This window comes from Anas acuta, chromosome 19 (genome assembly GCF_963932015.1).
Source record: "Anas acuta chromosome 19, bAnaAcu1.1, whole genome shotgun sequence".
NCBI lineage: Eukaryota > Metazoa > Chordata > Aves > Anseriformes > Anatidae > Anas > Anas acuta.
The window spans coordinates 1,167,406-1,181,285 of record NC_088997.1 but is presented as its reverse complement, the minus strand read 5'-3'; the positions used below and the strand labels follow the sequence as shown (position 1 = coordinate 1,181,285).

Here is a 13,880-nt window from a genome sequence, read left to right as displayed (position 1 = left end):
AAAAAAAAGAGGCAATAATACTGAGCTCTGCTTTTAGATTTGGAGGAGTTTGCAAATCTCAGAGATGGTGCAGAACTGCAGAGCTAACAAGTTGAAACTGAAAAGACATTCATGGACAGATGGGAGCTGGAGATATTCCATTCCGAATAGCCACGAATACAATCCCATCAAAGAAAAGAAACAAAAAGAAGCACTTAGATCTAGTATTTTAAATTCCGGCTTCATTTAGCTCAGTGAACACTTGGAGAAATTCTGCTACGCCAATGGAATAATTTTTTATTGTACCACTGTAATGGTCAAAACCTGACCTATAGAAAAGGATTCTGGGAAGTACGGATATGAATCAGATCTATCGTTTTCATCCTTGTAATTTTAAATCTCAAGTGCTCTGTGTAGTTTTAATGAGATGTGTCAGACAGAGGACCCATTATCATCCCTACTTCATGGTGAAGCTACCCGATCAGATGATTTGCCCAGGGCTATACTTCCTGAAAGAGCCAAGAACTGAACCAGACTGGTCCAGTCTCAACGTCTCAACCACACGGTCATCATTCCCTTCTTTGAAATGGTTTCTGAAATCATGACTCTACTGTCTGGAAGCCAAAGTACTGGAAGCACGTATTCCCAGTAAACTGCAAGCTACAGTTAGGGACTCTTTCCTTGCACTACTGAAAGCATTTCAGAATATTTCCCTTAGCTCTTCAGGGTATAAAAACACATTCTGGCTTGAGGAGTAGACAGAATTACCAAGATGAATCTTGGTTTTGAAAGCAGTTTTCAATTTTTATTGAACAGGACTTTCCCATGGGAAAGAAATATAGTGTGCTGCTTCATGCCCGCATCTCCGTTCCCTCTAAATATCATTTTATTTATAGGGAAGAAGGGAGTTCATCCGAACAAACAGAAACTGCATCGAATGGTGGAAACATGAGCACCTGAGATGTGAGAGACACCATGCTAATCCACTGATTCTTTAGGCCAGGTAGCTGACCTAGTTGCTTCCTCGCACTGCTTTCCTCTCACGGCTTAGTGTTATGCTTTGGGCTATTCCAGCTGTGTCGGTAAATTATAGATGAGGAGGTCTGCTGCAAACAGGTTGCGTTAGTGTAATGCAAGCGACCAGAAACTGCAAAAGCTCTCACTCAGAATCTCTTGTGGAGTGTTTGGAAATACATTGGCTATAAAAAGAGCTGAAAATAAAAACAAGGAAGGAAACAGGAGTGGCATGCAGATGGCTGTTGTAGGACTGGTGTCACTCTACTGCAATCAGAAAAAAATTCCTCCCGGTTTTTTTAGATAGCTTTTCAAAGAGGATGTGTTTGTATTACTTCCTGGCACGGGGGGTGCTGTTATCAGTGCGTATGACGAGAAAGCATTCCAGAGAGGAAGAGGCCTGTGTAAACTGGTTGTCATCCCCAAGTACTGAGTGAGCCAACTTTCCAAAAGCCTCTTCATGATGATGAAGCTAGGCCTAAGACTATAATTTCACTCTCTCTTTTCCTCTTGATGACTGTTTCCAAGCTCCTGTAGCATCTGTCACGTTAGAGTAACACGAAAACTTTATTTTCTTAATATAGTTTTTTATTTATTTATTTTTATTTTTTTTCCAAATTTTAGCCTTCATAGAGATTTGCTTCTCCCCAGATAGTATGCTCAGAAAATACAGTGGCACCAGCTTCAGGTCCTGCAGTTAGAATTGCTGCCTTCTCAGTCAGAAGCTGGGAATTGTGCACTATTTAGTGATGTACAGGTCATTTAGTCTCATGGCCTCCGCTCAGAACCTGATCACAAGCTTTCTGAAGTCAAGGGCAGTTTCTCCTCCAGTTTAAATTGGACCCATGCAGCTCCTTACAGACACACTGAAAAGATCAGTGCCCTATGGGAGAATGAAGTCTTCTGTATTAGCTTTTTCAACTTTTTTTTTTTTTTTTTAATTAAAATAACCCACAGTTAGGGGTGCAGAAGGATCATTCTAATGTCAAAAGCTCGGCTTCTGCCACCTTTCTTCCTGTAATGGAGACTATACAGAGTGATAAAAGGTACTGCAACATGCTCTGATTTAGCAAAACACTTTACCCTCTGCTGATATGTGTTCCTTTCCAAGGCAGCACCTGAGTGTGCTTAGGCAAAGCCTTTGCAGCAGCAATTAAAAACAGGTACTAACTTGACTTCAACGTAAATGCTTCTGTTGTATTGACTGCTATGGCACTGTAACGTGGACTTAAAATTAACTTTGTGCTTATGCAATGTCCTGAAGAAAACACTTTCCTGCGCTGGGACCTCTGTCCCTATTGTGATCCAATGCTCAGGCCTCGTCAGGTGGTATTCCCCACCAGAAAACAATGGGGACTTTTACCTTGTGAACTGCAGAAGCTGATTATTTCTCAGCTGGATGAATTCTTCAGTTCTGCAGTGAGGGCAGAGGTAAATAAACTTGTGAGCTGCTGGATCAGGAAAAACTAGGCTCAGATATGAGGGAAAGTGGTAGGAGTTTACTTTGACCTTTCCTGTACATTAGTCTTCCATGAATGCAAACAGTTTCCTATTTGGTGCTGCAGAGCGAGAGCCAGGATTTTCAAAACTTTGGCTCAGTTCCTGCTAGTGTTCATGTTCTGCTTATCTTGCTTCCGGGGCAAACCATTTCCAGAGACAGTGTTACTGTGAAAGTTGATGATTGTGATGGAAACTGAGGAAGAAGAGTTACCAGAAAACCAACAGACTGAATTCAAATGCTGGTAAGTACTAACTAGGACCTTTCTCTCTCCAGAAATTACTACCAAGGGTAGAATGTGTGTTTATGCAGAAATGGGGCAGCTGAGCCCTACCACTAGTGGCTACTGACAGAAATAGGGTAGTGAGTTAGGCTATGCTTTCTAGCACTTTGTCTAAAGAGGTCTTTTTTTTTTTTTTTTTTTTTTTTTTTTTTTTTCTAAAATCAGAGTGCTGCCAGTCACCCCAGGTATCTGTACAAACTCTGCTCTGCTGGGAAGCAGGTAGAAGAGCAGGGCTGCAGGACTGAGATCGCAGTGGAACTGCAGCATGCCTGCACCAGACACAGACCAAAGCTTCAGAATGCAGGTTGGGAATAAAGCTTGTCCACTGCGAAATGACAGATTGTTCAGGGCTAGCTTTCTCAGTCCCCTTGTTGTGTATGTGCCCTGATTCAGGACACAGACGTGTATCTCCAAGCCTGACTTGAGCAGGACAACTTGTGTTTAAAGTTCTTGGCTGAGTCAGGACCAGTAACAGGAGCTATCGTCTGTGTTCAGTTGTGTATTCACTGTTACAGCCCAGGATTTCCAATTGTCTAGACCTGAAATTCTGCCTTCCCAAAATATGTCATAGCACTGGAGAAGGACCTGGCAGCACTTAAAATGATCTGCAATGATCTGCCATAAGTCTAACTGATTAACACTGTCTGCTAGTGTCTGCTGCAGGAAAAGGATATGTGAAACACTGAGGTTAGTAAAAGAGTCCACAAAAATGATTCCCAAGTTTTTTGGCACTAAAAAAAAACAAGGGATCAAAATTCACCTTTCTAGGTGTATGGTTTTAAATTGTCTCTTTTTGTCTGAAATGCTCTGTTGTGTGGGACTTTATTCCTGTCATGCTTAAAAGGCTTAGGAATATCATACATGATAAGCACAGAACCAGAATGGAGAGCATTTATACCACGGTATCCTTCAAAATTAGAAACTTAAATCAAACGTTAATGTAAAAAATATGCTTATTTGGTTTTATAGACTTCTGTGTTTGAATAGAACGTGCGTTTCACAATTTCCTGCAGCATCATCAGGGAAAGATTTATCTGCATGTGCATTTGTGCTTTGTGAGTAGTTTGGGTAGGGACTACCTGGTGGTTGAAAAGTTAAGTATATGCAGCAAGCCTTGGCTCTTTACACTAAGACAAATGCTCCCATTCAAAGAAGTTTTGCATAGTCTTGTACAGAAAGTTTAGGCTATCATTACTTCTTGCGCTCATGCTAGTGTATGCTGTTAGCTGGTTAATTTGTGGATGTACTAAGTAGCTTAAATATGGTATGACTACTCTAATCCAAAGTCTGAACTGTACGCAGAGTTCAAGCAGGGATTTGGGTAGTATGTGCCCTTTGAGGTGACTTTCAAAAGAAAGAAAAAAGAAAAAGAATTATAAATGTTTGTTTGCTTAGAACTGAGATGTACCAAAATAGCCTAAGGGGATTTTAAGGATGTCTCTTTTCATTTTGCTTTCACCTCACCAACTCCCATTTGACCAGAACTGTTTGCTAAATATAAATGTTCTATCAGGTGAAGACTCCTGGTACAAATGTCTAGTGACTGCTCACACCTGAATGGGAAGGGAGCATCATCCTGCGAATATGAACAGTACTGTACTGGGTTCTCTTCACTATACCACAATCAAGACAACAAATAATTTGCAACTCCCAATGGCTCACAAATCAAGATATAAACCTGCCTCACATCAAGCATTTGGCCTACAAATCATCATAGAGTAAACTGATAAATTCTTTTAATTCTAGTTAAGAAGAAAGTTTCTTCATACTGCTTTTATTTTCATTTTAGTCTGACTTATCCTCTCCCTCTAGGCTTTTTTTTTTTTTTTTTTTTTCAATGCAGTGGTCCAGTGGATGCTCTTTCATGGTTTCTATGTGCCCTTCAGTATTTTCCTCTTACACTTGCATCTCAGTCCATTGGCTACCTTGAGCCCTGACCCAGTTTTGTACAGCACGGTGCATAGAACCCTTATTCCTCAGTGACCATCCCGGACTTGAACAGAGCCCTGCACACTGTTTACATCACAACTTTGAGTCTCTCAGTACTAGTCTGCCATACAGAATGAAAGGAAGGGGTTAAGTTTTCTTATTAGTTCTGAAAAATAGGGTGCCAGTATGAGCCAAAATTAAAGTGAGAAAGAACCAGAACGCAGTAGTTTGACATACGTTTTCTATGGATCTCACACTGCCTTTTCCCTTCAAAATCCCACTTGGTTTCTAACATATATTACAGCTGCTATACCATTACATAGAATTCTAATTAAGAACATTCAAGTAACATCATAAAATCTGCTACACCAGAAACTACGATTCTCCCTGTAAATATGTGCCTCTTAGCTCTACAGTAATCCATGCAAAAAAAAGAAAAAATGCCAGACCCTAATCAGCCCACTGCAGGGATGGGTCGTGAACACGTTTATCTTTCCTCTCACAAGCCTCCCCTGGATAAAGGAAATGCCCTAATACTCAAGGCATCTTGGACACCAGATGGCTGATTATTAGACATTTTATGGAGAGGAAGGAAGTAAAGAGAAACAGCCTGAATTTTCATGGTACTGTAGGGACAGTGGAAAGGAAGGCAGAATGAGGACCTCATCCAAAACACACTGACTGGGAAGACACTGATTTCAAAGGGCTTTGAATCAGAAAGAACAAACATCTGCGTTTGTTTTTCCTTCTGCAGATTAATTCTCAGCTCACCAAGGGCTAGAATAATTGCTAGGTGAATATAATGTCCTTTCTACTATCATCACTGTAATGACTTATAGCTGAACCATTTTTAATTTCCAGGGGACAGGTTTGAGTTTTTAAATATTCACAATAATGTTATAAGCTTTCTTTAGACTATCCACAGGTTTTTCATGGACCTAGTCTCCAAGAGCCTGCCTCAGGGAGCAGGAGCATACTGTGAGGCCAGGAGGAGCCCTAGGAGACACAGGCGGTGCTTGCAGAACTCTGCCTTCCAGAAGAAAGGAGTCAATAGGCAACGCCTACTGGAAGCATTTGGGCTCATCCTCTACTAATGTGAGTCGATCTAATCTGTTTTACCCTGGCTGAAGTAACTGATGAGGTAGGTAAGTTATGCCATGCCTTCAGCTACACACACAGCACTATAGCTTAAAGTAAGGAAAATACACTGTAATCATAGATATTTACCAGAATATTGAGAGGATCCAAAAGAGACTAGAATGAATATTTGTGAATACATACCACTTGTGCAAGAGTCATGCTTCCCTGGCTGAACTTTTAGAAAATTCAGAAAGCCAGCTCCTTCCATGTCTACCTACCACAGGGCTCTAGCAACTCTCCTAAAGCAGAGGTGTTGATCTATCCAAGCTCTCCCCAGAGGTGTCTACCTGACCTAAAAGACACATGTGCCGGAATGCTTAGGGCAAAGAGACTTCACAGCTACTTCACAAGTGGAAGATGGCAGTAATTTCTCCAAAGTCACACCACACACACTGGAGGGGCACGGCTACTTCAGATGTGCAGATGAATCTTGGGAAGAATGCAGACGTCAAACGTTGGTCTCTGTGGTCCTTCTCCACCCATGGAATGGGATGTGGATTAGCCAGCAGGCCCTGCTGATCCCAGTACAGCCTTCTTGCTAGCTATGTGATGAGAGACTTAATGAATGATTTGAGAAATGTATGTGGCCACCCCACTTCTGAGGCATTGCACATGCAGACGTGGAAGCAGAGTTGCAGAACTGGAAGTGAGGCCTCCCACAGAACAGTGTAAGAATTAGTGGTAAGATGTCTTTCCACAAAGAACGGGCTGCAGCAGGAAAATATTTTTTTATTATTTTTTTTTCCTTTTGGCATTAAAACTGGCATGGAGACAGAGTTTTGCTGGCAGAAATATGGCATACAGGGGTGTGAAGTTGTTTTTTGTTTGTTTGTTTGTTTGTTTTTTTCCATTTGGATTATCAACATAACTACGCTGCCAAAACACTGAAGTACAGGATCAGCCTTACTCGGGGTGTACACAGCAGACCAGCTCAACTCATGTCCCTTCTGTAGGCTCCTCACATCAAACAAACACGAGTGCAGGGTACAACGTGAATAGATGATTATCTGTCAAACTCTTTTCCCTTTGTTTAGAACACGAAGAGAGACCTTGGGGAAATGAAGCTAATAGTCATGTGGGGTAACAGCTCTGAAAAATATCACGGGCTTTGGGACTTTTACACAAAGGTGTAAGAGGGGCTGTTGTGATGCAGCTCAGGAAAATGTGCTAATGACAGAGGCAGTGGCGAAAACAACTAAAACCTTCAGCTGTGGCCGAGACTCAGAGCCGTAATCTCCTTATGCAATACACTTGACAAAGCTCCCTTGTGGAACATGAGCCTGCTTTTTCCACCACAGTATATACCCCCTCCCTTGACATACTGTGGGTTATTGCGCTTTATTTCTTTATTTTTTATTTTTATTCTTGTAAAATAAAAAAAATAAGCTGCTTCTTTTGATGCAGATAATACAAACATGGGGAAGCTCTGCTTACAGAGGGGTGGGTATGCCTGCCTGATGTGAAGCACAGCATATCACCTGCTGCAGTGTTTTGAGAGGTAAAACTGCCTAATCATTTTTGATTATCCCTGTGTTGTTTTGTTAACCAAATATTTGTCTTTTTGCCTCACACAAACATCTAATGCCAATATACAAATTGCACAAGGGGATTATGCCAGCATGAGTCAATCTTGGGTGTGTTTATCCGTGGAGAGACACAACCCTCTGTTTTTAGAGGCGGGTGTTACTTATCCTTGTTAGACCTATGAATATCTCTCGCCAACAAAATTTGTCACTTTTCACTGCTGGCATATCTGCTGCTATAACAAACCCTGCAGACTGGCAGGCCTCCAAGTGGGGTGGGGGCTAAATCCTCTGTGACTCTCATTATTTAGTATTTACATTACAGCAGAGCTTAGAGGCTTATAGCCGAGATTCAAGCGTTGCTGTGCAAGCAGACAGTAAGACACTTCCTGCCCCAAACAGCTTATAGTCTAAACAGAAGAGTCTGGTAATAAATAGCAGAGAAAAGGCAGTATTATTGCAACACAGCTAGGTCTGCAAGAACTATGAGATTTTTCTAAAAATAAATGTTAAGTTTTTCTAATTGTATTCCAGACTATTCAAATTTGTATTTTCAAGCTTTCTTAGTCCTTAAAGCTTGACACTTTTTGTTTGCTATTACAGCTACAACTCTGGCTTACTCACGTGACTCCAGGAGGTGAGGTCTTTTAAGATATGACACATCATCCCAACGATTTCCTTCCAATCCTATTTCAGAGTTCCCTTCTGCTGACCTGTGTAAAAAAAAAAAAAAAAAAAAAAAAAAAAAAAAAAAAAAAACATTGATTGCAGCTACACAGCTAGATTCCCATGCCTTCCTTTTGTGGAGCAAGAATTTCTTTTTATCATATTGCCCAAGCACAAGTTTTCTCCTACCAGTGCAACTAAGTTTTAAGAATAACGGTAATGTTTACTTTTCACATCCCTTCCTCTGTTACTCTCAGTGTACAGTTCAGATACCTGTATCCATCCATGGGCTCATTGGTAAATATTACTGTCGAACCTGTGGGTTGACTGTTCCATCCCTTACTTTTGACCAAAGTGGGTGCTTTGCATGCTCTAACTTGGCCTTTACTGTAATTAGTGCACTGAACCTACCAAACAAGCACCAGGAAAAAGGCTATGGGAGAAGTGGACCTATGCTAAGCATTTTATTAGAGGTGTAGGGCCAAATCTTGAACTGGCATGAATTGATTTAGTTTGGTTGCAGGCAGTGGAGATGCTTAAACCGAGGAAATTGGTGAGGATTTGTCCCATGAACACTACTTCACCATCATCATTTTCTCTGTAAATCCTAAAGAGAAAACCCAGCAGCCTGTCTAAAAATAGGACCAAAGTTTCTTAACTTCACAGCAGACAAGCATGCCAGAACCACCGTGTATTATTGTGCTGTGCAGAAGAGAGAAAGGAATACTCACACTGTGTAGGAGGAAGCCTTTGAGGGGAAAATCATTGATAATAAAGGCCTCTTTTATTTGAAACACCTAACATTTCAGCTCTTCAAATCCCAACACTGCATTTTCTTAAAACAGGTTTCTATTACCTGTGTTAAACACATCAAATTGAGTAATTCAGTCTCATCATCTAAATTCAGTGTTGTGATAGCTGAATGAAACTGGGACAAGCTAGCTAAAAAGGTAATGGAAGCCTTTGATAAAAGCAGCATGTGAAATGCATCAGTGCTTTTCTGCCTTTGAAAAAAAACTCTCTGCTTTTTTCCAGTGAGCTTATGTTACTGAGGTGAAGACCCTTGCTAAGGTCTACGGGGCAGCATTCGCTAGAGGTGATTAGCAAGATTACGACTTTACTGTGGTAGGTAGTAAGGGAAAATCTTTGTCCCACAGAACTTAGTCTGTGCAGTCAAGAGATGGGGAACAGGAAGGAAGACAAATCATTTTAGATCTTAGGTCAGTGGCTGAAACAAGCTTTTAACAGTTCTCTCTGAGAGAACTCTTAGAGCTCTTGAAAACAGTGTGTTTAAGGAATTAAAGGCCTCAAAATGTATGTTTGTGTGGGTGTGTGAGGAATGGAATCTGTGTCCCATAAGAACTGCTCTGTCAGACTTGATTTTGCGGGGCTGGAATAAGGGATACGCCTCTTGTGAATTCCTGCTGGCCTCATCCATGAAATCCCCAAAATTGCACTCCCTTCCCACCCCTGTGTTCCCAAATGTCCTGCTCCTGGCACCTCAGCATCACATCTGCTCAGCGCCCACCTGGTGTGATGCAGGCTGCAGCTCTGCGGCACACCCGAGGTTGCAGTCCTGTGCCACCGCAGCTCTGGGGTTCGCCTCGGCCTGACAATGGCTCCTGGTGTAGGTGTGCATCTCCCTGCCTGCTCTTTCTGCCTTGCTCCTGGAGTCAGAGCAGCTAGCTAGGAGAGAACAGCTCATCTGTGTGTAACCTGCTTCTGCAGAGGAGCGCTCAGACATTCTCCATTTCCCCCGTGCATGCACCAGCCTCATGAACAGGCGAGCCAGCAAGCGATGCTGAGCAGGGACACGGACGCAGGGCGAGTGCAGTGTTTAGTCAGCACATTTTTCCATACAGCCCTGGAGGGCAGTCTTGTACGCGGGGACTGGAATGCTGCCCACTTATGGCAGCAGTTAATGAGGCCGGCACTCCCAACGCAGCGCATAAACTCTTGCAGAGAATGCCAAATATCTTGTGATGCACAGCCCACATTTTTCCTGGTTTGCTTTCTTATGCAATAAACCTTGCTTATTGTCTATTGGCAAATGGATGTTCTCAGGCAGGTATACAAAGAATGTCCGTGAGAATAATACCCTTGTTAATAACACTGCTTAGATGCACAGGCACCTGTACTTGAGGATTTCAGTCTGTCGGACTTCTACAAACTATAATTTCCAGTGCTAAATTTCCAGTGTTCCTAAGAGGAGGGGAGCAGATACAGACTTTTTCATAAGGGATGATGAAAAGGGATGATGGAGGTAATAAACAAAGTAAGCAACTTTCCCAAAACCGCAGGATGTATCACATGGCAAACTAATTAAACCCTAATCCAGCAAAGCCCTTAGTATATATAAAATTTACATGAGCATGTGAATAATGGCAATGAAATCAAATACTCTGCCTGACCCACCTGCTTAAGAAAATTACTGAACAGTTTATGCCACACTACTTGATGCAAATGCAGCCGAGCTAACACATACACCAATACCCATCCAACCATGAGAAAAACAGCTGTGTCAACAGATTTGCCCTGCTCCACTGCCTCATGCCCTATATTCAGAGTGTATTCCCCCCTTTTTTGCATAAAAGTCTTTTCTGTTTTGCCACACGTGGCTCAGATATCATTTTAGCTTTTAAAATCTGGTGTCAATCTCTAATAAATTAAAGAGGCAATCTTCTGCCAGCGGGATGCAACTAAGTTGTCCTTCTGGGTCCCTCATAGGAGACGAACAGCCCTCACCCTGCTAGGAGCAGGGAGGCATTATTCCTGCAGGGACATCTCCTACCTCCTGCCGGACATCGGCCCTGTGCAGGTCCCTGGGCAGCCAGGACTCGCAGCTCCCTCGGCTTCCTCTTGGTCCTGTGCTGAGAGCTTTGTCCGCGGCGGTTCCACAGGGCCGTAATAAATTTCCCTCCTATTCACGATATGAGTGAACCCATACAACTACTGCACTCAAGTGTTTATATTCACTACAAGATGTTTATAATAATGCCCACTTCATGTGCTAGACCTGCACTTACTCTTTACTAGGTAGACGTTTATGTCAAATAAAACACATATCTGACCAATTTATAGAACATCTGGGAAAGGCTACCTCAGGAGAGTGCGCTACGGCCTTACTAGGCGACTTGGTTATGGCCAGTACATGGCTGGTATTTATTTTACACCGTGGTGTAACGTTTTACACCGCATTTTACACCGTGGTGTAAGGGCACAGCCCTGTCAGCGAGCTCCCCGCTCCTCTCCTCACGCCGTGACAGGCCCTGACCCACCTGGAGCCCCGCGGGACGGTGCCGAGCACACGGCTCCGGGGCCGTTTTTAACCTCCGCCAACCTCCTCCCAGCGCCTGCCACCCGCAGCTGCAGGAGCGGCCGGAGCCTGGGCCCGCGGCAGGGCCTCTCAGGTGCTGAGGTGAAGGGGCCGCCCCGCGCCGCTGTCCCCGCTCGGACGGGCCTGCGCCAGGGCTGCCTCAGGGCTGCCTCAGGGCTCCCTCAGCGCGAGGCCGGCACGGCGGGGGGCTGAGGGCACCGTGCGGGGGCTGTGCGGGGGCTGAGGGCTGAGGAGCCGGGCCCGGTGCCTGTCACTGCGCGGCGACAGCCCGGGGACAGCCGCGCTGAGGCGAGGCGAGGCGGGGCGGGGCTGGGCGGGGCGGAGGGAGCCACCGCCTTCCCGCCCTCCCTCCCCGCCGCCCGCCTTCCCCTCTGCCCGCCCGCCGCCGCTCCCCCCGCCGCCGCCGCCGCCTCTCGTCGCCGGCCTCCCGATGCCGAGGAATGGATAGAGCGGCTGCCCTGCGAGCCGCCGGCATGCTGGAGAGGAAGGAGCGCAGCGGCGGCGAGGCGGCGGCCGGCGGCGGCAGTGGAGGCGGCGGCGGCGGCGCGGGGCCCCGGGCGGGTCCGGGTCCGGGTCCGGGTCCGTGCCCGGCGGCGCGGGGCTTGCCGGCCGTGCGGAGCACGCTGCAGCAGTGCGGGCTGCTCCAGGACCTCATCGACATCTCGCTGTCCAACCTGCGCGGGCTCCGCACCAAGTGCGCCGCCTCCAACGACCTCACCCAGCAGGAGATCCGCACCCTGGAGGTACGGGCACGGGGTGGGGGGGGTGCCCGCAGCCGGGGCCCGGGGCCTGCCCCCTCCCCGAGCCCCGGGGCGCTCCTTGCCCCTACCCCGCCGGACGGGGGGGGGCGGCCGCGGGGCCCGGCGGGCGCTGCCGGCCCCCCCCCCCCCCGGCCGGGGGCATCCCGCGGGCGGCCGGTGCCGGGAGGGCGGAGGCGGGGGCCGGCGGCCGGGGACAGGTGCGGGGAGCGCCGGGCCTGCGGGGGGTGTGAGGGGGGACTGGAGGGGGGGCCGCGTTTCGCTGCCGTGCACGCGCTGCGCGGCCCCGCGGCCCTCCGGCGGCGCTCGGCCTCGGCGCGGGGTGCAGCGGGGGCGCCCCGGGCGTGCCGAGGTGCGGGCAGGTCGCTGGGGGAGCTCCCGGGGCTCCCCTCCGGGCCGGCCGCTCGGCCCCGGCTCGGTGCCGGTTGCCGGGGGGGGGTTGCTCTGGGGCTGCTCGTGCCGCAGCCGTGCCTCGCTGCTGCTCCCGGAGGAGGCGGATCCGCACACGGGTCTGCACGAGCGTTTAGAAAGGGGGTTTGGGTTTGGTTTTGTTTGGTTCGTGTGAGCTTTAGGTTCTCCGTAACCCCCTTCGTGCACCTCGTGCTCAGGTGATGCTGCGCTGGGCAAGGCGGGCAGATCCCCCCCAGCCCTGTCCTTGAGCAGGAGCCTCACGTGCAGGCCCCGCGGTCCCATAACCTGGCACTGGGGCCATCGAGCTCGCATCAGGCTCGAGGCAGGAAAATCATTACAAACGTGTAGCTCTAACAGACACACATGCTGTAAAACCTATCGCTTAAGAAATGAAGGTTTGCAAAAAAATTGCAAAACAATAGGTGGTAGCTTTTGGCACAGCCTCTTCAAAATTTATCATTCTTCCTTCTCTTCTTCCTCTGCTTTATTTTTTATTTTTTTAAATTTGGAGTGCTCTTTTTCCTCCTGCCACCTCTAAATAGCCTTCAAAAGGCCATTCTTCCTAAAACAATATTTATATAGGCTTTTGGCAACCCTACTGACTGTCTTTTCAATGCTTACACAATGTAAATCACCATCGGTTTGGAAAATGATCATTAGCATTTTGCTGGTGGGCCCATTCTAAAAGGAAACCTTTATTTAAAAAGGTTAAAGGCCTGCTGTCATCTTCAGGTTGTTCTTAAAGCAACAAAAACAGCATCTGCTGATAGCTGCCAATGTGTGTGTGTGTTCCTATTGAACATTTATCTGCTTAAATAAACGGGTGCCACATTCAGTAGTGATCATAAAAGTTGTCCCTCATCAGAAAAAAAAAAAAAACACCTCTGATGCACTGTCCAGTGTATGATTTCTCAGGGAACTGAACCACGAACTGGATGTCTGCCAGCCCGTGAAGCTCCAGGAAGGGGTACGGGCTCTGCCCTTTGCTCTGTGCCGTTGCCTGCGCCACGGTCCCTGCTGCCGGGCACGGCCTGTCAGGCACGGCGCTCAGCCCAGGTGGCTTTGTCTGCAGATGCAGGGCCCAGGCCGAGGAGATGAGGGTCTGTGTTTACTTCTCCGAGTTGTAATTTCGGTGGTGACACCGGGGTGGTGGGCTGCCTCAAGTGACAGGCGGCCCGCCTGGGGCACTGCCCCTGTGATTACCATGGCGTGGTTAATGTGTCAGAAATGCACGCATGTGTGGCCGTACGCATTTGCCTACCAGATCGAGGCAGCGCAGCCAGGTGCCGTGATGGTGCCTGGAGCCGGTGTGGCCGATAACCTGGCTGCAGCCTGCAGTGAC

General features: G+C 46.8%; 1 protein-coding gene across 2 annotated transcripts in view; it reads left to right on the top strand.

The window, feature by feature from the left end:
• Positions 1-11,735: 11,735 nt before the first annotated feature.
• The window catches only part of KSR1 (kinase suppressor of ras 1), a 63,790-nt gene continuing 61,645 nt past the window's right edge, over positions 11,736-13,880 (top strand). For both annotated transcript variants that reach the window (XM_068656443.1, XM_068656442.1), the window contains exon 1: positions 11,736-12,112. In XM_068656443.1, coding sequence (XP_068512544.1) covers positions 11,810-12,112 — 303 coding nt within the window. In that variant the 5' untranslated portion in view covers positions 11,736-11,809. The remainder of the gene's footprint in view (positions 12,113-13,880) is intronic.